The sequence below is a fragment of the Xyrauchen texanus genome, chromosome 39 (genome assembly GCF_025860055.1).
Source record: "Xyrauchen texanus isolate HMW12.3.18 chromosome 39, RBS_HiC_50CHRs, whole genome shotgun sequence".
Lineage (NCBI taxonomy): Eukaryota > Metazoa > Chordata > Actinopteri > Cypriniformes > Catostomidae > Xyrauchen > Xyrauchen texanus.
This window is the reverse complement of record NC_068314.1, coordinates 22,414,718-22,440,212: the sequence shown is the minus strand read 5'-3', so window position 1 is coordinate 22,440,212 and position 25,495 is coordinate 22,414,718. Positions and strand designations below refer to the sequence as shown.

The window sequence follows — 25,495 nt, the reverse complement described above, 5'->3', positions numbered from 1 at the left end:
AACTGAGATACATCCTGACTTCAACAGTCTTCTCACCTTGACAAACCATGTCAGTCCTTCGCAGTAGTAAGAGCTTTAGCACACAGAGTGCATTTGGGTCATCTAGCCTGGGTTCCTCTACTGGAATGGTCATGAATGGATTTGGGAGTTCAGGTGTCTCTTTTTCTGGACAGAAGTATGGAAGCTCAGGGGGCAATGGTGTCCGCATCTCCAGATCTATGTCCAATTCATCCTTGGTGATGCCTGCTTACGAGGCCACTCTGTATGCCAATGAGAAACAGACAATGCAGAATCTTAATGACCGCCTGGCATCTTACTTGGAGCGGGTAATATATTTTACTGTTTAATCTACCACAACAAAGAACAAGTACCTAAAAAATGTACAAATTTAGTTTTAATTTAATATAATTTTCCATTTTTGTTTTATTCTCATTGAAACCTAATGAATGTTTGTTTTTTTTACTGTAAAACACATTAGTAAAATATGTTAAGTATATTTTGAGTATAACTGCAATCGATCTTTAGTTACTGTATGTGTATAAATTCCCTGTTCCATTCTTTACATTTTTGGTATATTCATTCAACTTTTTTAATTAAATTCTTACCAGCATGCTGAAAATCATGACAATACAGAAATCACAGATATTTTCATATAGAATTATATTCTTCATCTATGACAAATTATTAAATAAAAAACGTTTTTTATGGTTTTCTTAATTTTTGCCTTCAAATTGTATCTCGATGGCTTTTTCTTGACATACACAGTTGTATTTTTAGAGACATGTATATTATACAGTAAAATTGCAATACTTTTGGGTTTAGAAAAACTGTAGTTGAAAATGTTCTTATTTCTTAAGAATTACCAATAACCAATCAAAACGATTTTATTCAAATGTGTTCAAGGCTAATTTTAAATAAATAAATAAATAAATATATAAACAAATTAATAAATATATAAACCTTGCAAAATTACTCTAAGACCTAAATCTCAGAAATAATGAAGATGTAGGACTGAAAATAAATAAAGAATTGTGCACGCCTGCCCATATCTAAATCTGCATATGTTTTAGGTGCGCACTTTGGAGCACGCCAACATGACACTGGAGCTACAAATTAAGGAGTTTCATGACAACAAGAGCCCGCTGAAGAGCAAAGACATGAGCGGTTATTTTGTAACCATCTCAGAACTTTGTACACAGGTACAGTAGTGCTGCTATCATTTACATGAAGCAGGCCACACCCCTAAAATGACAGAAATGCCTTGATATTATCTCCCCGCTGCCTCACCTTATGCCATTACACCATCTTTTGTGTTTCAAATACCAGATATCACAAACACAAAAGGTCAATCCTGTTTATGAGCATTGAGCTTAACTTTGCTTTTAAACCTGAAATCTGGTTTAAGAGAACTGAGTAACTTTTCATGCAAGCATATGATATATCATCAAATATATCACTAATTCGAAGGGCAACAGCTGAACTTTTCCTGGCAGCATAAATGCTTAAGTATAATCAAACATTTCTCATTTGTCCTTGAAAGATTCATCGCCGTATAGTGCAGAATGCTGAGCTCCGTCTAAAGCTGGACAATACCAAGCTTGCAGCTGAAGATTTCCAGATGAAGTGAGTGGTGTATTCACTTACCAATACGTACATATTTTCAAGTCAAAGGCTACGATGTGCTCTTATATCTTAAAAAAAAAATAATTGTGTTGACTTTTGCAAAACATTTAATTTACAATGCTGGCTGAAAGGCCTAAAAAGCCATTGTTACATACTATTCTTTCTTGCCCCATGGCTGTGGCAGGTATGAAACTGAGATGAACTTGCATATGGTTGTGGATGCAGATTTGCTGCGATTGCGAGGGGTTCTTGGAGAGATTAAACTCTCTGTTGGAGACTTGGAGAACCAGTTCACTGGGCTGAAGGATGAGCTGCTGTACATCAAGAAGAACCATGAAGAGGTCACACTACCATTTTGTTTTTATTTAACACACCATCTATCCATCCATCCATGCCCTCTGTTAACAGAAACAAAACACCCTCACAAACAATTCAAGCAATCGATGATTTTGTCTAACAAATGTTTCTAACAAAACTTTTTCCACAGAACCTGCATTTGTTGCGTGAACAGCAAACTGGCTCGGTTAACGTGGAGATCGACTGCGCAGCTCGATCAGACCTTGACAAGGAGCTGCAGGAAATGAGAGCTCAGTATGAGACCCTTATTGAAAAAAAACGCAGGGAGGCTGAAAAATGGTTCCACAGCAAGGTGAGCCAGTAGGACAAGTTCATTGCTTCCTGTATAGGAAACAAAACTCTAGAACCAGTTGCATTTTCTCAAAGCTCTTTGGTTAGAGGCAGGTTAACATTTTGTAAAGGTCAGCAGATGTCACAATGTAAAGTGATTTAAATGTTATTCATTCTCTCTGACATTTGAATTAAATCCCCTGACAATGAAAGGGATGCTTTATGACATGCATTACAATACACCTCATAAACAAAAGGAACTATGTGATTGTATTCAGATAATCGTTAAAAGTCTTTTGTGTTCTGCTCTCAAAACTGTCAAGTATTTTGTTTTGTCTGGCTTAGACAATTGTAAGGGCAGAAAAGCATTTAATCTATCAGAATGTCCCAAGCTTGAGACAGTTTATTAGATTGTCCAGCAATAGACCAGTGAGGAACTCTGATTTTTTTCCCCTCTCAAATGTAGCCACTTACAGCAGGTAATAATCTAAATACTCTGGTTAAAGTGGTCTGTTTACAGATTCTGATTTGGAAAAGCTGCCTGTGATTGCCATCTTTCATGGAACTCTCTTTGCTTATTGGCTGTTGTTTTTTAGGCAGAGGTTTTGCAGACTGAAGTGACCACTAGCTGCACTGAAATCAAAACATCTCAAACCGAACTCACTGATCTCAAGAGAACATTCCAGAGCCTCGAGATAGAACTACAAGGGCTTTTCACAATGGTACAGTCTTGACCTGTCTCTGTCTTACCCCTCATCTTTCTCAGCAAGTAGCAACCTGGACATTTCAGTTTACTTTTCATTGACATCTCCGAGAGAAATTTGTGTAAAATGAACACTCATGTAAACACAATTACTTATACCTTAAAAAGTTATTTACCCAGTATTAAAGGGATAGATCACCCAAAAATTTAAATTCTCTCATCATTTACTTACCCTCATGCCATCCCAGATGTGTACGACTTTCTTTCTTCTGTAGAGCAGAAATTAAGATTTTTGATTGAATGGGTGCTCCAAAAAGCACAAAAAGGCATCATAAAAGTACAAACCATATGACTCCAGTGGTAAAATCATATCTTCAGAAGTGATATAATTAGTGTGGGTGAAAAACAGATCAATATTTAAGTTCTTTTTTTTTTAATAGAAATTCTTCTCCTTGCACAGTAGGGGGCAATGTGGATGAAGAATGTGAATCACTAAAAACATAAGAAGTAGTATGTGAAAGTTAAAGTTAAAGTGGAGATTGACAGAGCAGGGTGGAGAATTTATAGTTCTCAACACAAATTATTAATCTGTTTCTCACCCACAACTATCATTTCGCTTCAGAAGACATTGATTTAACTACTAGAGACATGGATTATTTTATGCTGACTTATGTGAATTTTGGCACCCATTCACTTGCATTGTATAGACCAAAAGAGCTGAGAAATTCTTATAAAAATCTTCATTTGAGTTCAGCAGATGAAAGACAGTCATACACATCTGGAATTGCATAAGGGTGAGTAAATGATGAGAGAATTTAAATTTTTGGGAGAACTATCCCTTTAAAACTGCATTGGTGGTGCTTCGGCCAATTATGTTCAAAAACATAAACCTTAAATAGTTTAAATTGCCTGTGTGCTTAAAAGGATGGTTCACCCCAAAATGAAAATTCTGCCATCATTTATGTCATCCTACAATATGAAGACTTTTATCTTCGGTCATCTTTCACTTTCATTGTATGGAAAAACAATGCAATAAAATTGAAAGGCGAGTGAGCCTAACATTGTGCCTAACATTTCCTTTTGTGCCATGGAGGAGAAAGTGCCATACTTTTTTAGATAAAAATGAGGGTGTGTGAATGATAACAGAATTTTCATTCTTGGTAGAACTATTTCTGTAACATGAGCTACTACAGTGGTTCTCAACTGGTTTTGCTTCAGGACCTAGATTTTACACTGGATGTAAAGTGGCGACTCAACACAGTGCCAGAATTGTTTTTAATAAAAAAGTAAACAGATTCTTTATGTCCTTACAATCAAACATTGAAATGTGTTAATATTTTTGTATGCCCGATAATATGGAAAATGATTACCATGACATAGGCTGAATTTAGTTTATTAATTAACAACAGCAGAAGTGTGTTACCAGCCCATAGAGAAAACACTGGGCCAAATATTGTATAAGAATTAGCTTTATTACCAAGTGACAAACAAATTTGCTCAAAAAATACCATACAGTTGGATGCACAACCTTTGATATCAACAGCAAAAGATATGTGCATCAACACTCTTGACTTTATTTGCACTGAAGTATTTCCTTTCCTTATTATTTCATATTCTCAATTTCTCATTTTCCACAGAAGCATCAGCTGGAGCAAAGTGTGACTGATGTGGGCTTGCGCTGTACAGCCCAGCTGAGTCAGCTGCAGTTGCGCATAGACTACCTAGAGGAGGAGCTACAGAAACTCAATGCCAACATTCAGTTTCAGGCCTCAGAGTACCAGCTGCTGCTGGACATCAAGATGAGGCTGGAAATGGAGATCGCTGAATACAGGAGGCTGCTGGATGGAGAAGCGCAAGCGTACGTAGGATTTAGATGTTTAAATCTTTTCTCTCATCAGGTGCATCTGAACATAATGCTGAAGTTGGTGTTCAAGGGGTAGTTCACCTGAAATTTAAAATTCTGTCATAATTTACTCACTCATTCATGTATTCTTCCAAACCTCTATGACTTTCTCTCTTGAAACAGACAATGTTAGGCAGAATGTTAGGCCCCAGTCAACATTTACAATGTATGGAATAAAGATGCAATTAAGTGAATGGTGTTTGAGGCCTAACATTTTGCCTGACATCTCCTTTTGTATTCCACGAAAGAATGAACAACAACATGAGAGTGGGTAAATGATGACAGTATTTTAATTTATGCATTGCTTGAACAATTGCATGAACAATTCCTTTAATGTATTGGTTAGTTACTGTATCTGTGATGAGACCATCCATTGGGGTTTGTCGTTGTGTTGTGTAGGACTGTCATAAACACGTCTGAAACTTCAGTGACTACAACAGAGACAGTGACCAAAATAGTGGAGATAAAGGAAGAAGGTGCGTAAAATGAAAAGTCATTATTTTTGCTGACCCCATCGCTCAGCCTTCTGTAGACTTTATTTTGTCTATTCATCCATCCATCTATCCTTCCATCCATTTCGATCATTGACCCAAAAAAGAGATGAATGGAATCAGTAAGACATATCTGTCTGCTTAACTCTTGCAGAGCATAACCCTCATGTCCAGCGCAGAGTGAAGGTCATTGTGGAGGAGCTTGTGGATGGTCAAGTCGTGTCCACTTCTGTTGATGAGAAACTCCAAGAAGTCAACTAAGAAGATAATCCAAAAACAAAACACATGCAAAGATTTGATAGGCTATTCAATTGTAGTCAAACATAATGAGGTACAAAGTAATTCATGAAACAGCAAAAATGCATAAATATCAAGGTAACATAAATATCAAACCATTGTTTTATATAAATATCAAACCATTGTTTTATATAGATATCAAACCATTGTTTTATATAGATATCAAACCATTGTTTAGCCAACAGACTGACTATTGTTATAACATATACAGATATGATGACAACTTACCCAATAAAAAAAACGTGACAACCTGCCTCGAGTTGACTTATAAAATTATATTTATGAAAAATAGCAACCCTTTTCCTATACAGTTCAGTTTTTCACTAAAGCTGAGGTAATTTTTTGTTAAAATTATTTTTCCCTACTTTATATGCACAGTCAACTAAGTAAGCCAATTGTAGGTTGATCTCACCTAACAGTGCCACACATTGCTCTGTGGTGATATCAAAACATTCCTCTGTTTATTTGAGTGGCCTGTCCAGCCTGACACAGCTGCATTGGCTCAACCAATGGCATGAGTTTGGGGCGGAACTGTTTTTACAACAAATAGAAGATGGTGTGAGATTTCTGGAATCTGTTTGAAAACAGTGATTATTTTTACAATTCTGTTTAGTGATTATAGTTGCAGAAATGACATACTTTAGCTTTCATTATATAGTTATTGTCACAATACGATATAGAGAGGTGACCACTCAAGCGCAAACAGTTCAAAGGACTTTATTAAACTTTAAAAGTAAACAAAAACAAATGTCCCAACGACCACCTGGAACAGGGGAAGCTGGGTTGGAGAAAGGAGAACCTCTTGGACAAGGCTCTGCACAGGGTTCTCGAGAAACCTGCAGCTCACACCGAGCACAACAGGTAAACCATCCACATGTACATTAAAAAACAAATGTCCCAATGACCACCTGGAACAGGGGAAGCTGGGTTGGAGAAGGGAGAACATATTGGACATGTCACTGCACAGGATTCTCCAGAAACCTGCAGTTCAGACCAAGCACCACATGCACATTAAACAACAAACTGGCACAGGAGAGATAGAACAGGGAGATTAAATAGGGAAAGAAATAAGGAGGGTAACGAGGGAAGGCATGTGATGCAAATGGACTAATAACAAGGTAAAAAGGGAGCAGGGCCTGGACATCAGACAGGAGAACACATGACAAACAAACCTGATAGAAGTCATGTGCTCAAACAAAAAATCAAGACAGAGGAGCGCATGGCAAGAGAACCAAACCGAAACCATGAGTTCACAAAGACGAGAATAGTCCAAAACAAAACTGAAGAGTCAGGATCCAGACACCATGCTCCGAACATGAAAACACAGACTAGACAGAAGAGTACACGACAAGGAAATAACACCCGAAGCCATGGGCTCACAAATGGCACTTTTCCACTGAACGTTACGGTTTGACTCATCTCGACTCTGCTTGCCTTACTTTTCTGAGCTTGCTTTCCACTGCAGTTTAGTGCCGCCTCAACGTGGGTGGGATTATAGGCTGATCGTCATAGTTGCATCACCTCTACAGCTGTGACATCATCTTAAACACAACACAAACATTCCTGACAATAAACAATAACACGACCGCTAGCTGTTAGCTACTAGCTCATTGTGCTGCATAAAGCTGTTGTTGCATGGTGATTTTACACAAATGTAACAGTTACATTGGCCTAACCTTCCGGGTGAACGCTGGCGCTATTAGCTGCCGCTGCTCAGGGAGTGAATTTAAAACTTTTAGTACTTTTAAAGCTTCCTGCACTTATAACTGCATGGATGCATCTATGAATTGTTTTTTAACAATTTTAAGGAGTCACTCTGACCTGTGTATCCACGCCGATTCGGCGGGTTTGTACGCTGGATTGATCTACGTGTTGATGCTTACTGACTGTTCTTCGTGGTACCTCTGACTGTTCTTCGTGGTACCTCTGGCACTTGGCACTTATGAAGATCAGTGAGCTACTGATGCGGATGATCTACATCTTGGCCGTCCTTTCTGCTATATACCATTCTGTGGCATGGACGATGCTCCAGTATTCGGCGGCGGAACTTATTCAGCTCCGTTTGCGTCCTTTTAATCTTCCGTCTGCACCACATCTTCCCTTGGATGTTGTGTATATACCACGTCAGAAATATATACATCGTGGGTCTCGGCGGAGTTACAACATTGATGGCTCATGTCAAATAAGGTCCATTTGGTCATCTAAACCACGCTCACCGAGGAGGCTCACACGGACTGTCGATCACAGTGCATTAACCAACCTGGCCAGATCGGTTGGCAACGATTCTGGTAAAAACAATTTTTCCTTTGGATTATTTAATATACGATCTCTCTCCAATAAAGGACCTCTGGTGTACGATCTACTGTCTGACCGTGAGTTTGACTTTATCTGTCTAACTGAGACATGGCAGAAACCAGATGACTTTTTTCATCTAAACCAGTCTGTTCCCCCAGGATATAGTTATGTTTGTAAATCCCGTGATACGGGACGGGGAGGGGGGCTAGCAATACTATATAAAAAGAAATTAAATGTATCTCAGTTAACTTTGTCTACATATTCTTCTTTTGAAACAATTGCCTTAAAAATCAACGGTGCAATTCCTACCATCCTTACAACTATTTACCGTCCTCCCAAGAGCAATAATGCCTTTTTAACTGAACTATCTGAACTTTTGACTTATCTATCTTCCATGTCTCCAAATGTAATCATTCTGGGTGATTTAAACATTCATATAGACAATGTCAGTAATGCATTTACATGTGAATTTTTATCATGTTTGGATTGCTTTGGTATGAAACAATTTAACTCACTGCCCACTCATACTAAGGGGCATACTCTTGATCTTGTTTGCTGTTCTGGTATAACACCTTACAATTGTTCTGTTTCTGATCTGTCCATATCGGATCACCTGCTGGTGTCCTTTTGTGCCAAATTGGCAGTTTTTAAGGTAAACCTGTGTCGTCCGATCACATTTCGGAATATTAAGAACATTGATGTGCCTACTCTTGCTGATAAACTTGCCATCTTCTCCAGTAAATTGGATTTTTCTACTGTTGATGAACTAGTTACATACTACAATGATGGACTGAACATGATTTTAGATGAATTCGCACCTGTGAAAACTCGAACTGTTTCATTTGTACATTCAGCTCCTAGGTTTACACCTGAACTGTGTGAACTTAAAACTAAAGGCCGTAGGTTAGAGCGATTGTACGCCAGGTCTGGCCTTACTGTTCATAAAGAAATGTATGCTGAACATATTCAAATCTATAAAAATGCACTGTCCAAGGCTAAATCTGATTACTTATCAAACATAATTAGAATTAGCAATGGGAATTCTAGGTCCCTTTTTTTGGTGGTAAACAATATTCTGCAACCAACTGATTCTTTGCCATCTGATGTGTATTCCACTGACTTATGTGATTGTTTGTTGACTTTTTTTGCATCTAAGGTTGAAATTGTACATCAGCAATTAGGCCTACTTACTGGTACTCTTCACAATGACTCTTGTCAATCTATCACTCACACACCTCCCCACTCTGTTTTCTCTAACTTTACACTACCAACTACTTCAGAGATAGTGGGTCTGATAGGTAAATCTAAATCTTCGACTTGTCAGTTAGACCCTCTACCTACTCCTTTAGTGAAAGCTTGTTTACCAGCCCTGTTGCCATTGATTTCAAAAATTGTTCATGCTTCACTTGTGTCTGGTTCTGTATCTCCACATCTTAAATCTGCTATTATTACTCCCATACTTAAGAAACCTGGGGGTGATCCATTTAATTTTGATAATTTTCGTCCAATTTCAAATTTACCATTTATCCCTAAGGTAGTGGAAAATTGTATTGCAGTTCAAATTCATGAACATCTTTCTAATAACAACTTGTATGAACAATTTCAATCTGGATTTCGTCCCCACCATAGCACTGAGACTGCTCTTGTCAGAATAACCAGTGATCTATTGTTGGCAGCTGACTCTGGGCTTTTATCCATACTTGTCCTTCTAGACTTGAGCGCTGCCTTTGATACTGTCTCACATAAGATACTTCTTGACAGATTAACTTCTGTTGGTATTACTGGCACTGCACTGTCTTGGTTTAGGTCATATCTATCTGGACGCAGTCAGCGTATTCAATTAAAAGGTTTTCGATCAAGAACATCTACAGTCACCACTGGTGTTCCCCAGGGTTCTGTCTTGGGCCCGCTTCTTTTCATTATTTATATGCTCCCTCTTGGTTATATTTTGTGGAAATACGGGATTCATTTCCACTGTTATGCAGATGACACCCAACTTTACCTGTCTGCCAAACCCACTGGTTCATTTCCACCACTATTCTTGTCCAGCTGTTTAGCTGAAATTAAAGATTGGCTTTCAGCTAACTTCTTGAAGGTAAATGGCAACAAAACTGAGGCAATGCTTGTTGGCACTAGATCTGTTTTGTCTAAATCGAACTGTCTTACTTTGTACATTGACAATACTGCAATCTGTCCTTCTTCACAGGTTAAAAGTTTGGGTGTCATCATGGATAGCACACTATCTTTTGAAACTCAAATTAATAATATTACGCGGATTGCATACTTCCACTTGCGTAATATTAACCGTCTCCGTCCCTTTCAAATAATAATACTGCTGTTCTTATTCACGCACTGGTCACTTCATGTATAGACTACTGTAATGCTCTTTTCACAGGTGTTCCCTCTAAATTGCTACATAAGCTTCAGTTGGTTCAGAATTCTGCAGCTCGTGTTCTATGTAGAACACCTTCTACTGAGCACATCTCTCCAGTTCTTCAGCAATTACACTGGCTTCCAGTAAGGTATAGAGTTGAATTCAAGATCCTGTTACTTACCTATAAGGCACTTCATAATCTTGCACCCCAATACCTTACACAACTTCTCCATGTTTACACTCCTTCACGTGCTCTCAGATCTTCATCTTCAATTTCTCTTGTGTTACCAAGGATTCGACTAACTACCATGGGTGCCAGATCCTTTAGTTATGCTGCCCCCCGCCTATGGAATTCTATACCCCTAGATATTCGCAACAGCGACTGCTTGTTGACTTTTAAAACGCGTCTTAAGACATATCTTTTTATACAAGCTTTCTTATAACATTTTGTATTGAGTTTTTTAATGCATTTTATCTGTATGCAGCTTGTTTGTTGTGTGTATTGTCCTATGCAGTGACCTGTATATTACTTGTGAGGTGACCTTGGGTGTTATGAAAGGCGCCATTAAATAAAATGCATTATTATTAATATAGTTGTTTTTGAAGCAAGCTTTCCAGTAGCTGATCAACTAAATAAAGTGACAATGGACATCAACCCACTAGTTTTAAAGTTAGTAACAGCAAAAGCAATATCATTTCTTCACACGACTTTCGAATTGTAAAAAGAAATGGCTGTGCGCAAAACCACGCCTTGGTCAATAAACGAGGTGCAGACCTTCCTCTCGTTAGCGATGAATGAAAGGACGCAAAACGAAAAAGTCTTTCAGGAAGTATCTCAGCTGTTGGCTGCACACAGCTACCACCAGACCTACCATCAGTGTAGGGAAATGTAAAACAAAAACTTAAACGTGACTACAGAACCATCAAGGAACAAAACAGCCGGAGTGATTCAAACAGAAGAAAGTGGTTCGACCAAATGGACGCTATCTATGGCAATAGACCGGCGAGCAATGGAAGGGAGAGAGATTGGTTGTGAGGCATGGTCTGGCAAGACAGGGTGTGGAGCATGAGACCAGGGCAGAGTCAGTGGAAGGTGGAGCAATGAGATGCTCGAGGGGCAGAGCCATGGAAGTTGGAGGCTCGAGGGGGGAAAATGGAGAACTGGGAACCTGGAGAGAAGCTGAAGGCTCGAAGGGCCAGGGTGGAGCCAGAGGCTCGGAAGATCAAGGCAGGGCCACTTAACGTGGCGGACATGGTAACATGGTATGACGAGGTTGGAATGGCAACATGGCATAACGTGGCTGCTGAAGCTTGCAACGCTGGTTCTGGGAAGGATGCGGCTTGCAACACTGGCTCTGGGACGGACGAGGCTTGCAATGCTGGCTTGTTGGCCATGACGGGCTTCAGCTTGTGGAACGCGGCCGGCGGACCCCGACTCATGGAGTAGAGGTGGGCCTGTGACAGGGCATGGAGCAGACTGAAGCTTGGCTGTGACAGGGCATGGAGCAGACTGATGTTTGGCTGTGACAGGGCATGGAGCAAAATGAAGCTTGGCTGTGACAGGGCATGGAGCAAAATGAAGCTTGGCTGTGACATGGCATGGAGCAGATTTTCCGTGAATACTTTCCGGATGCACTGTATATACAGTAAATCAACTATATATATATAGTTTTTAGTTTTTTTTTTAAACTTCATGACATATTTATTTATTGGTTAAACTAAGTGAGAGCATTTAACTTAAATATTTCAGTTAATACAGAAACTTTTATTTACAAATCTCATTATATACATGGAACATATCACTTAAATGAACATTCTAGAACATTTCACATTTTGTACTTTTCTTATAAGCGTATTTAGATGCCTTCTACATGAAAGCTTATTGTATGCTATGTAGTTTATTAATTAGAAGTTTGAATTAGTCATTTTGATTTAGTAATTTGATTAGTAATTTTTAACTTCAGACTTTACAAAACAAGAAGGTACCATATGTAACAACAAAATCAACAATGAAAATGGTGTAAATAAAATTGCAAGCTCATTAATTATTAAAGTAAATAAAAATTCAACTGTGAAATTTACACAAATCAGTGAATAAATATGCCAAGGTTTTCTATTTTAGGATTGATGATGATGCATTGTAAAGATTACAAACAATAAAAATTACTATTTACTTTTGGCATTAAGTTTTACATTTGAATTGAGTAGTACTGTAGAACATAATATCTTCAAGTTCATGCAGGCCTTAAACTAACAAATTAAATGTTGAAACTACTTAATCTTTTTATATATAGTGGCGCGGTGTGTGTTCTATTGTTTTTGGGGGGTATTTTTAAATGATTTATTTTTCCTTCCCCTGTACTTCTAGTCTCAGTGGGTGTATTCATACATTGTTGGATCTATGTAATTGTGGACATTGTGGCAGGGCGGATCCTACACACCCGGTCCGGTATTAGGCTAATCAAGCCTCTGAGAGGGATAAAGGTCGACTGCAGAGGATCGTGCATGAGAGAGAGATCGTTTACGGACATGTCCGTCATATGTGTGTGTTTGTCTTCTGTTTAAGTTTTATATTAAAGTATTATTTATATTGTCAAGCCGGTTCTCGCCTCCTCCTTTCCATTGATCCCTTTACATACATCTTATTGAACGTTTACATTAAACCTTCTGTTGTTCAATAAAAATAACAAAAAAATCGGCACAGCCATTGACTGTGTTAATCATGATGACAAGGTATACATCCTTAAAAGCCAATTTATTGTACATGAAGCATTACTCGCACTAATATGGATTGGTCTTGACAGCACACCTGCACAAATCTGATGCTGCAAACACATCTGCTTCATGACACTTCCAGGAGTGCCAACACAAATATCTTGTATCATCCATCTGTCATCATCAAGTGCACTAGAGAACAAATGAATGGCCACTTATTGTGATTAATTTAATTACAGTAGCCATCCGTTTATTTATTAAAGTTACTTTCCACACCATACAAAATAAGTCATGGATTAGACCACAATGCAAAAACATACCATTTCTGTGCATTTATTAAAAATAAATACACAAAACTAGGAGAAAAGCGTCAGTGTTTTTTTTTTTTTTTTGGAACACTAACATATAGACCAATTGTATAAAATTATTGTTTAGCTTAACTTTTGAAATGCTGTCAAAATTTCCTTTATTATATTAAATACATTACCATATAATAAAAAATAAAAAATAAATAAATAAAAATACCAAACGAAGGAATACTTGCCTTTTCAAACGTAAATTAGCTTTATCCTGTTCTGTTGACGAAAAAAGTTGGCTGAATGACATTCGCAGAATGTTCTGCACTTTTTTCAAGACTATAAACTATCTGAACTATTTGTCCAATGCTGAGTTCACTTTCAGAAAACTAGCTTTTGAACATTTTAAAACTTTTAAATATTTTAAATCTAAATCTCTTTACCTTGGATCATTTGCTGAGCTTCTTCAGAAACTGCACATTGGATTACGACACTAAAATTAATATGAGATTATAAAAGTTCAGTTGGTCGTTAAAAATTGCTGGACAAATATGCGGGACAGATTAGATTAGATTATTGTTCAAAATAGCCTATTGAATATCATGAATATATCATATTTAAACCCTTAGCTGTGCACACAAATACAAATCGATCGATGGTGCTTATACTAAGACCTAAAGTTTCCCCACTACTTGGTGCAGGTTGCCAGCTTGAACAGGGCCATGACGATATGCTTTTGGGTCAGAACCGTTGGCAACCTGCGATAGGAGCAATATCAGGACAATTTTACAGTCCTATCAGAAGGGCAACTGCTCCCTTTTGATTGCAATTCCTCCTCTTCTGATTTCATTTATTTGTGAAATTAAACTGGCTAATTTCAATGAATTGTCTCATTACTCTCCCAATTTTACCAAAACCTCGGGAGAAAAAGAAAATTAGAGCACCTGAGACTCGTAGTGACGGATTAATTGACAGCTGCTGTCAGACTCTATGTTATTATTATTCCTCACACGGTCGCAAGACGACATGTACATGAATCTGGCGTGGTGAGCTGGAACCTGCTTACGTCAGCTGTCACCGCTTACGTCACGAAGTACCGCAAACAGCCAATAGGAAAATTCAACTGCAGTAGCCACCGTTCAACCTGAAGAGGGCAGCACTCGGACGTTTTTACACCATATATTGTAGAATTAAAACACTTCATACACAAATGTCAAAAAAATTACTTGAATCAATGACCAGTACTAATAAAGCCCCATGCTTACAGATCATTAACTAAAAAAAGTTGGTTTAGGGTTTAGTTACCCTTTAACGGGACAAATCGCGTCCCGTAGGCTATTGATTTAATTCGGGACTCATCGTTCTTTTCATATATAAAAAAGGGACGATCACATATTTTACGGGACAAGTGGCAGCGCGAGGTCTAATACATTATGAGAATCAAAGTGTTGATGCGGAAGATCGTGAGTCTATCGGGGAAATTGTAAATCGGGAGTACAGCTGGAGGAGTGAGGAAAAACGGGAGAGACCTGGTAATATCGGGAATGTTGGCAGATCTGTGGCTGTCAGAGATGGAACAACTCTGTTTAATGGTGGTATTTTGGTGTGTTTTGGATACTAGCCACTAGATGTCACAGTACGTCCATTATACATCCTATAGGCCTACTACAATCCTAAACGAACACATATGAGGGGATGCATATCTACCCTCAATCCTAATTGCGGTCAACAAATATTTTTCAGTGTCCGATTCTGAAAGTATTGCCACCAACATATGTGGCCTTGCAAAGGGCCAGTAGTTATTTAGCCCGTTACTAACTTACTAACCCTATAACAGCACTTTATTTCTATCCAATCACTATAAGTTTGGAATTTACACTGATAAACATTAAAACCACTGACAGGTGAAGTGAATAACATTATATCATTACAATAGCACCTGTTAAAGGGCGGGATATATTAGGCCGCAAGTGAACTGCCAGTTCTTGAATTTCATGTGTTGGAAGAAGGAAAAACGTGTAAAGATCTGAGCTTTGACAAGGGCCAAATTGTGATGGCTTGGCATCTGGATCAGAACATCTCCAAAACGGCAGGTCTTTTGGGGTGTTTCCGGTATGCAATGGTTAGTAGCTACCAAAAGTGGTCTAAGGAAGGAAAACCGGTGAACCGGCAACAGGGTCATGGGTGCCCAAGACTCATTGATGCACGTGGGGCACTAAGGCTAGCCTGTCTGGTCCGATCCCACAGAAGAGCTACTGTAGCACAAATTGCTGAAAATCTTAATGATGGCCACGACAGAAAGGTGACGGAACACACAGTACGCTTGCTGCGTATCGGTCAGAGTGCCCATGGATGCTGACCCCTGTGCACAGCCTAAACCACCTGCAATGGGCACATGAGTGTCAAAACTGGACCAGGAACCCGTTTTATTTGAGATAATGTGGACGTTCGGGTGCGTGTGCGTCGTTTACCTGGGGAAGAGATGGCAGCAGAATGAACCATGTGAAGAAGGCAGGTCGGCGGAGACAGTTGCTCTGGGCAATGTTCTGCTGGGAAACCTTGGGTCCTGGCATTCATGTGGATGTTACTTTGACACCTACTTAAAGATTGAGCATATATGGGATCTGCTGGACCAACAAGTCCGATTCATCCTCGATGGGTCAGAGCTGTTTTGGTGGCACGTGGTTGACCTACATAATATTAGGCAGGTGATTGTAATGTTGTGGCTGATTGGTGTATAGGTCTACTTATAGTACTTTGAAAAGATAAAGTTAAAGGCTAGTAAATGGTAAATTATGGCAGTATCACTCAGATTTAGTGTCTTGTAATTATAATTATAACCCATGGCATGTCTTTTTCAAAACATGTTTTGTGCTTATCCTGTACGATTCAAAATGTTTTCCTTTTGAAAGTTACTGGGCTAAAGATGCAAAAGTGACTAAAATATAATTGCACTAGACCACATTGTTTAAAGGAATATTCCATGTTTAATTCAAGTTAAGCTCAACTGACAGCATTTGTTGCATAATGCTGATTACCAAAAAAAAAATACAAATAAAATGTATCGTACTTCCTTTTCTGTAAAAAAAAAAAAAAGCAAAAATGGAGGTTACAGTGAAGCACGTACAATGGAAGTGAATTGGGCCAATTTTTAACACACCGATGTGATTAACAAATCAATTTTCTGTTAAAACTTGTGTATGTGAGCTGTAAAGTTCATCATTTGCATGGTCGTTTTAGGCTTTATGGCATTACATCTTAATTTCATCAAAGTGATATAACTTTACACAGAATAGGTTAGTATGCTTATTTTTTTCTATATAAAAAATTCAGCTAAAGCACTTTAGAAAAAAAATATATATTGTGAAATTACATTTGCATTTTGAAAAAAGCTAAATGAAAGGGGCACTCAGTAAAGTTTTGTTTGTATCATCTTGGACTTACAGTGACATCTAGTGGTGTGGAAGCGGCATCATTCAAAATCAATAGTTTTCAGTTACAGTCTATGCCATTGTAAAAAATCACTATTCACAATCAGCCGTTTATTCCAAGAGTGAAAGTGTCCAATAACAAGACGGTTTCTGAGATTAAGCGATTTAGCTGGTCATGCGATTCTAAAATGGCTGCCATGAGGGAGCCCCTGCCCCATGTATAATAAAACAGCTTTTATTTTAAATAAAAATGTCTCCCCTTTTCTGCCCAATTTGGTTGCTTAGGAGACCTGGCTGGCTCAGCACACCCTGGATTTGCGACTCCAGGGGTGAGAGTCAGTGTCTTTACTCACTGATCTACCCAGGCCCCATAAAATAGCTTTTGTAAGGTTACTGGTATGACTAGAGATCTCATGTGAGTGATCATGATTTTATACAAATGTTTCAAAATTATATAAATTTCTTTAGAAGTAAAACTTTGAAATTAGGAAAAAAAATTACTGAGTGCACCTTTAACATTAAAACCAGTTAAACTGTAACACTGGTCACTAAAGACTCGAGGTATGTTTGTTTGGCAAAATGCTCATGCATTTAATTATATCAGTAATACGTCAGAAGGACACACATGACACATAAATGGCACTGTTTTCTAAGCATGACCCATATATGCATTTACAGTAAATCAGTTTATTGTAACTGGGAGTTGGGACCCAGTCAATGTGCACTCAAAAAAACTGCCACTGCGAGACAGGAAAGACTAGTTTGATTTATTAATCTATGCATTCTCTTGCAAATTATTTTGCATTCTCTCGCAAAACTTGTGCTCTTGTATATGCATTCCCGCTCCTGAATGGTCTGCAGGCTATTGTAGGCATTTATGAGCATGTGATGAGGAGAATGGCATGGTTGGCGATGGATCAGCAGGAGAGTGAGATAAAGGGTGGCCGGAGGCGCTGCTTTGACAGAGAGAGACATATGCGGCTGCGCAGCATGTTTGTTTATGTTGGTTTTAAGTTAAGTTTCCCATCTCCTCCTTGCCCGTCCTTTGTGTTATAGTGGTGCTGATACCCGGGAGGGAGGAGGTATGTGGTGTCGCGAAGTCCTCGCCGCTGCCATCTGCCAGGGGAACAGCCACAGCTGTCTGACTGGGGACGAAGGGGTTGCTGCCGGCCGCCACGAGCCAGAGTAACCATGGCCATCTGACGAGAAGGGGAGCGGTTCCATCCACCAGGGTCCGGAAGACTCTCTGTTATCCGCTGGGGGAGCCACGAGCTGGCGTCCGCCAGAGGGCAGAGGAGCAGTTGTGGACTGTGCAATGGCACATCTAGGAGTCGGCAAGCAAGTTCTTCTCTCTCTCTCTCTCTCTCTCTCTCTCTCTCTCTCTCTCTGCTCCTCTTTCTCTCTGTGTCTCTGCTCGCCCTTTCTCCTCTCCCCACGCCTCCCCTCGTCTCACCCCCCAGGTTCACAGGAAGCGAGGTGTACCACGGCTGACAGAATGGCCATAGATGGGAGGGGGGTTAAGTCAGACCAGTGGCTACCTGGCCTGAATCGGATGGGTGAGGAGTGTGACGAGGATGGCGTGGCTGGGCCGTGATGTAGCACGATCAGCGGGAGAGCAAGATAAAGAGACGGCCGAAGGTGCCGGTTGGACAGAGAGAGACGCATGCGGTCGTGCTGCACCTTTGTTTATGTTGGCCAAAGTTTACCATGAAACTTTGTTCACTGTTCAGCTGGTTCCCACTACTTTTTCTAACCTTTTCCTGTTACAGAGAGATAAGTCGAGATGACAGGTGCCAGTGCCTACTTTTTGTGGAAAACTGTAACTTCTAAACATGTAAAGAGTGAGAATTAATAAAGATATGGTTAATTTACAAAAAATTGCCAAAGATCCTGATTTCTTGCCAAATGGATGAGATAATACATTTAAGTTTTGGGCAGATGTCTGAAAATATATCACCAACTGTTCACTGATAAATTAATGGATAACAGACAATATGACTGAATATGTGGTCATCGTGTAGAGCTGAAATGTCTGGTCTGATTGATGTTTGACTCATTTTCATGTCAGTTTGAGTCAAGAACTTTCACAAATCACATATAACTTCAAAGACACAAAAGAATGTGACGCCCTAGCAAAGAGATTCTCGGATCAAATTAAAACTTAAAACTACATAGATGTGATATTGAGATAATCAAACAGCACAACAGACAGCACTCAATCAAGGTTTTGAAGCTACTCAAAGAGGAGATCTTGTTGTTTCTGATTCTTTATGTTGGTAATGATTTGTGCCTTTATAAACCTTTTTATATTTCTCTAAATTTGGACCTTTATTTTATTACATAAGGAAGGTGTGGACAGATATTAGAGGCCATGCATCATAGCCACTCATGATTTTTTATTACACTGAATTTCTGGTTACAAAAGAATAAAAACACTGTCTTGAGGTTAGAGTTTTGAAGAGGACTCTGTTATTAAACTTACATTACTTATTTAGTAAAGAATATAAAAGAGAATATATTTAGGCCCTTGGCTAAACTACACTGTGTGGGTATCAGATGGCATCATTGGAACCTCAATTAATGAGTAGCCAGTGAAAACTAGTTTGATCAAGCTCATTCAAGCTCTCATACTTAGTAATAGGTAATCAGCAGTCACACCCATGAAAGAATATACACAATAAGCACATCTGTTCTGCCTCACAAATCAAAAAGATCTTTGCATGTATGACATTTTCTCATAGTCTTAATTTTTTTATGTATTTATTTATTTTTCATTTTAAAATGCCCAATAATGAAATTCAGCATTTTGGCTCATGACATGTTATATATATATATATATATATATATATATATATATATAAAAAAAAATAAAAAAAATATAAAAATAAAAAATAATAATAATAATAATAATAATAATAATATATATATATATATATATATATATATATATATATATATATATATATATATATATATATATATATATATATATTGTGTGTGTGTGTGTGTGTGTGTGTGGGTCACAGAAACAGAATAAATAACACTTTCTTTTCCTCTAGCAGAATTGGGAACCATTCCAACATGTTTGGGGAAATGTTATCATCTGCAGTTATCATACTATATGTGTACAACACCTTGTATTTGTGTAGGTGTTGTACACATATAGTAAATGTATGGTAGGTCAAAGCCCTAAAAAAATACCATGTTCACACGGGAAGTCGAAATGTTGCTTACGAATGTTGAAACCAGGAAGTTATCACTTTCAGATAATCAGTGATGAGCGTTGTTTGTAGGTTCCATTTTCACACTAAGAATACATATTCCTTCCACTGATGGTTAGGTTTAGGGTTGAGGTTTACAGGTAAAGTTAGTAAAATATGCATTCTTCTTCACTGTATTATCCTTACAGCTAAAACACATCGCTTTTGGCTCCCCCTGCGGGCATTTCACCCAGAACCTAGAGCTCACGTGTGCCCTTCTGTTCTACATTAACTACCACAACATTTCTCTTTTCAGCCACTAGGTTTAGCTCAAGAAAAGTCAAATGTACTGTTTTCCATATTGGTTAAACATAAGAAAATTAACAGTGTAACGTCTCAATATCCTGTCTTTTTAATATCCTGGTATTGCAATAGGTGCGTGGAAATCTTATTCACTTTCACACATTTAAAAAAAAATAGTGAAAATATACATTAGAACCGAAGTGCGCAATTTCTTTTCCTCTGCCTTTTCTCCTGACTTGTTTAAACTTCCGCCTGGCACTACAGCGCATCCTGCACGCGCAGCTTTTGACAGCCTAAAGCGTTGATGTCAGGTGCGCTCATGTAAACAAGGTCATTCTTGTGTGCACGCCAGTTTCAAATGAGTGACGAGTTGAATTAACACTTACATTTTGGTCTGTTCCTCACATAACACTATCATATGGCTTCAGAAGAATTGAAAGCTAAGGCATGTTTCACGGATGAGAAAAGTAATACAGGATTTGAAAGACGAAGGCGAGTAAATTATGGCGGAAAGGTCAGTTTATCAGTATCATTAATCAGGTGCAAATTATTGTCCTAACCGCTACCGAAAGCATGTAGACGGCGCTGTCACGTGATATTTATATATTTTCTCAGCGCTGGCTAGGATGCGACAATCACAGTCATTTATTATTACTGAATGAGGATTTAAAAAAAAAAAAAAACTTTTATAGAGACTGCTGAAGCTTATTTCCATTCATAGGTATGAATCCTTGCAATTATCATTATATATATATATATATATATATATATATATATATATATATATATATATATATATATATAATTCCTATGAGATTCTTTCTGTAATTAAATGCAGATTAATGGATGATTCAGTTTTCTGAGCAGCCAAGCGCCCCCTGGAGTGAAAGATGAAAGAAAATATAGGGACGAATGTTTTTCTTGTTTCAAAGGGGGCATGACCCAAAAAGTCAATAATAAAAAAAAAACATGTTTAACTTCAGCATGGATGTCCCTAGGACCATTAAATGAAATGTGCATGGCCTAGTTTACTCAGAAGGCTATAAAGTAAAAAATCTGATAAAAAAAAAAGAAAGAAAACACTAATACACATACCCTGCAAGGTGCAAGTTGAAGGCATGTAAAATTTCATGTTAGTCAGACAATAGAATTAAATTTTCACATGGGAAATTTATTTGTTTGTTTTCAAAACTTCATGTACCATGAAATCAACCCCATTTAGCCAAATTTCTGACAAGCAACATCCACTGTCAGACATATCTGCATCGATTCAAGCATAATTGCATTTCCCTAGTACCGGTTCAGACCATTCTGGCCCAGGTGGCAACCTAGGTGACCGGCAAGACGCACTGGACAGCACACATGAGGAGACTAAAATTGGGAGATAAATCAACAGGTTAACAAGACAAGGCAGGTGTGACTAATAAACTAATAATGGGCAAACAAGGGGGTTGGGTATGATGTAAGACAAAACAAATCAAAGCCATGTGCTCTCACAAGACAACAAGAGAGACAGACTCAGAACATAGAGCACGAGTGTCCGGATCCCGACACAGACCGAAACTGATCCAGACAGGAAGTCAGGATCTAGACGCCGTGCTCTGGACATGAAACAATACAGACCGAAGAGCGCACAGCAGGGAATTCAACCGACAACATGCGCTCACTCAAAGACAGACAATGAAACACAAGACAGACATAGGATGATGATGATGCCACAGTCCTGTCAGACAAAAACCCAAACTGAAAGAGTGACAAGACCGTGACAGACTTTATTCTTGGTACTTTCCCAGTTGTCCTAAAAATTGTTTTTCCCTTTCTTTGGGGGGGAACTGGTTCTCTGAAAAATGCTTTATCCACCTTTATCCTATGTCCCGTGATGCTTAGCGTGAATTGTGGGCGTTAATTCCATTATCAAGTGAACACTGTTGTTGTTGCGGTGTACATCCATTCATTCTTTTGGGATTTTGAGGAGAGGGTGTCTGATTTAATGATGACATACATCAATCACTATATCAGTGTTTTACTGAATGATAATAAACTGCAAAGAAAAGTCATAAAAGGCAAAGAAATTGCCAACAAAACTGGCACGCTGTTAATCTCAGATTAACCTTTCTAAACCGTTTCAAGGAACATATGGGAATAAAGACCCAATGGTGCTTGAATCCTGATGATTGTTTGTGTGACTTTTATAAGAAATGTATTTTAAATAAGTACTAGAGAATCATTATAATCTTAAAGGCTTTTGCTCTTTCAACAAGTGTAATCAAAACCCCACTTGTTTGCAGATGTATAATAGTTCCAATTCCAACCTCAGTTCCTTTAACTATGCTGAGAATTGCCACACAAATCAAATTCACTTGTCTAACTAACCTATAATTTATTGTGTATGCCATGACCTCACCTTTCAATAAAGTTTGCCAGCACCGCAAAAAACAACAGGTATTGGCATGAACGTTTCTGTGAGAAAAAAACAGGAAGCCTGAGATAGCAGTGAGTCAGGAAACTTTATATATTACAGGCAATTTTAGGGTGGATATGAGAGACCTCAACAAAAGGCAGGGATATGCAACCCAATACCTACTCAGTGCAGGGCTAATTAAACCTCAGGGTGGTGGCTAGTTTTATAGCCTTACTGTACTTATGCAGCTACTTTAAAGGGTGGAGTATGTTGAATGACAAGACCACAAGACTGAAGATGACAACTGGAAAGGATGTTCTAGTGATGGTAGGATTTCCCCAATAATACCATAATCAGAACATCTTTTTATTTGAATTTATGGCACACACACACACACAAGTAAGTTGCTCTAGATTGGTGCCATTCAATGTACCGTGCTTTCTTCTGGGTGAGCTATCAAAAACGGCAGATTCATATGCATTACTGCACTCTAAGAAGAGATTTTATATATCATATATACACTTTTGTGTGTGTATGTACTTCTGGCCATGAAAATGACTTTACATTCAGTTCAGTTGCAACACTATTGAAATGCTATATGTTAGACTTTATTGAGTTACTAAAAAATGAGTTTTGACAGTTAATGAGCAACAGTTCAGACACTCACTTTGAGTATCCTCTTTCAGCAATATTTTCCATGCTTCTGCTAAAGCCGCTTGTATTTGCTCCCCATCTCCTCCTGTTTATTTCAATCACCCCTATTTCCCTGTCTCTGGGCAGACCCTTGCATGACTTGCAATGATGCGACTGCATCGGCAAGCCAGCTGATCTGACAGTATACAGTACAGCTCCCTGTGGATGTATACAGGTCCTTTCATCTAAACTTTCCATTCAGGATCGGGCCCTTGCATTGCCTCCGCAAGCTGGCTGCTTCAGTGCAATATACCTAAAGTACAGCTCCCTATGGCTGTATACAGGTCCTTTCATCTAAAACTTTCACCCTCAGCGGGCCCTTGCGTGAGGCTGCCTCTACAAACTGGCTGCAACAGTGAAACATACCTATGGTACAGCTTGCTATGGCTGCATACAGGTCCCTTAATCTAAACTTTCCACCCGGAGCGAACCCTTGCATGAGGCTGCTTCCACCAGCAGCTGCATCGGTGCAGCATGTTAATTTCAATATAAATTTATTTATAAAGAGCGATTAAAAACAACAGACTGTTGACCAATGTGCTGTAAAATAAACAAATATAAAACAAGGTATAAAAATAAAGAAAAAGAAACAAAGCAGAAAACATATTGTTACGTACATAACCTTGGTTCCCTAAGGGAAATGAGGCACTGTGTATGATCGCTATGGGACACCGTTCGAGTGTCACATGGTCTGAAGGCCTCACTGACTCTCTTAAACGATGACAATGCCACTAGCAGTGCCATCTTGAGAGTCAAAAACTGATCAGTAATTGTTGTCAAGTGTTCGAATGGAGCACCCGAGAGCGCCTCTAAAACAACAGATAAATCCCATTAAGGAATGCGGGCAGAATGACTACCAACAAATGCTTCCTACTTCGCTACTGTTCGGATGCATCTGCTCACTGTTCCGCACTTTGCTCCCTTGCTTTTGCATTTTATTCTCTAATTCCCATATCAGAATTTTAGCAATGTGCTCAAAACAAAATAATTTGGCATACACTCTATGACCAGAGACTTTTGGGACTGATATTTTATGACAAAAGGAGTTTTTCTGTGAATGCAGTCTACCAGCCTCCTACAACTGGCAGTTTACATTCCTGAAAAGGGACAACACAGTGAGCCATGGGAGGCTTGATGAAAGAAGTCTCCAGGACCACTGAGACTGGGGAGAAAGTGGTCTCCGTTGAAGCGAGCTGAGAGACCACTGGAGCCATAGTGGGGCCACATCCATAACTTCCACAAGTCCGACCGGGGGTGAAAAATGCTGCCCCATGCCTGAGACAACATGTTCGCTCTGACTGGAATCTCCCAAGGCGTCTTTTCCAGGAGAGAGACTAGAGAAGAAAACCATACTTGAGATGGTCAATACGGCACCACAAACAGAAGCTGAACCTGATCCTCCTGAACCCTCTGCAGAACTGCATGCAGCAGACTGATCAGTGGAAATGTGTAAAGACCAGCTCTCGGCCACTGATTGATGCCCAGTGGTGCCGGGAGCGAGAGAGGAAACCAGAGGGGACAGTGCAATGTCTCATTCGAAGCAAACGGGTCCACTTCAACCTCCCAAACCTCCTCCAGATTTGTTCCATAATCTGAGGATGTAATGTCCATTCTCCGGGCATCAGACCCTGTCTGGACAGGAGATCCACCCCCAAGTTCAACTGGCTCGGAACATGTACGGCTCGTTGAGACAATCAAAATGGATAGAAATGTCATGGTCCACGACAATGGAGTTGTTGACATTTCACATGCAATGTGTCTGGCATTTTTATTGTTCCACGTGCTCCAAATTGAGTATCCCAAAAAGTTTCGGCAAAAGGATGTTGTTCCTTGAGGCATTTGTCTTCAAAATGAAAATTAGAGTACAAATTTCTGTCCAGAGAGTTTACAGTTTTTTGTAAGCTGAATGTATAAGAAAAACATTACCTTTTTGTTGAGGTAATTGTCTTCAAAATGAACATTCTGTTTTTTAATTGCTTTCCAGAGAGTTTACAATTTTTTTCCATTACCAAACGTCTTTAAATTCCATGTCTTTTAAAAATTAGGTCTTAATGTTAATTTAAAGAATGAAATACTAACTACTTCTAACGTCTTGTTATTTTACCCAGGAACTATAATGCCAAAGAAACTTTTATTAATTTAT

At 38.8% G+C, this 25,495-nt stretch overlaps 1 protein-coding gene across 1 annotated transcript; it reads left to right on the top strand.

Moving 5' to 3' along the window:
* Nucleotides 1–5,889, top strand: krt99 (keratin 99). The gene is made up of 9 exons (XM_052110957.1): nt 1–326; nt 1,071–1,199; nt 1,541–1,623; nt 1,808–1,964; nt 2,111–2,272; nt 2,847–2,972; nt 4,591–4,811; nt 5,256–5,332; nt 5,502–5,889. The coding sequence occupies exons 1-9, from the start codon at nt 48–50 to the stop codon at nt 5,606–5,608; spliced, it is 1,341 nt and encodes a 446-aa protein (XP_051966917.1). The 5' UTR covers nt 1–47; the 3' UTR covers nt 5,609–5,889.
* Nucleotides 5,890–25,495: the final 19,606 nt, after the last annotated feature.

Bases quoted from the DNA above. Each gene is read 5' to 3' on its own strand.
- krt99 (XM_052110957.1), top strand. From the start codon at position 48: ATGTCAGTCCTTCGCAGTAGTAAGAGCTTTAGCACACAGAGTGCATTT. The intron at 327-1,070 runs GTAATATATTTT...CATATGTTTTAG, and splicing joins TGGCATCTTACTTGGAGCGG to GTGCGCACTTTGGAGCACGC. The intron at 1,624-1,807 runs GTGAGTGGTGTA...TGGCTGTGGCAG, and splicing joins GCTGAAGATTTCCAGATGAA to GTATGAAACTGAGATGAACT.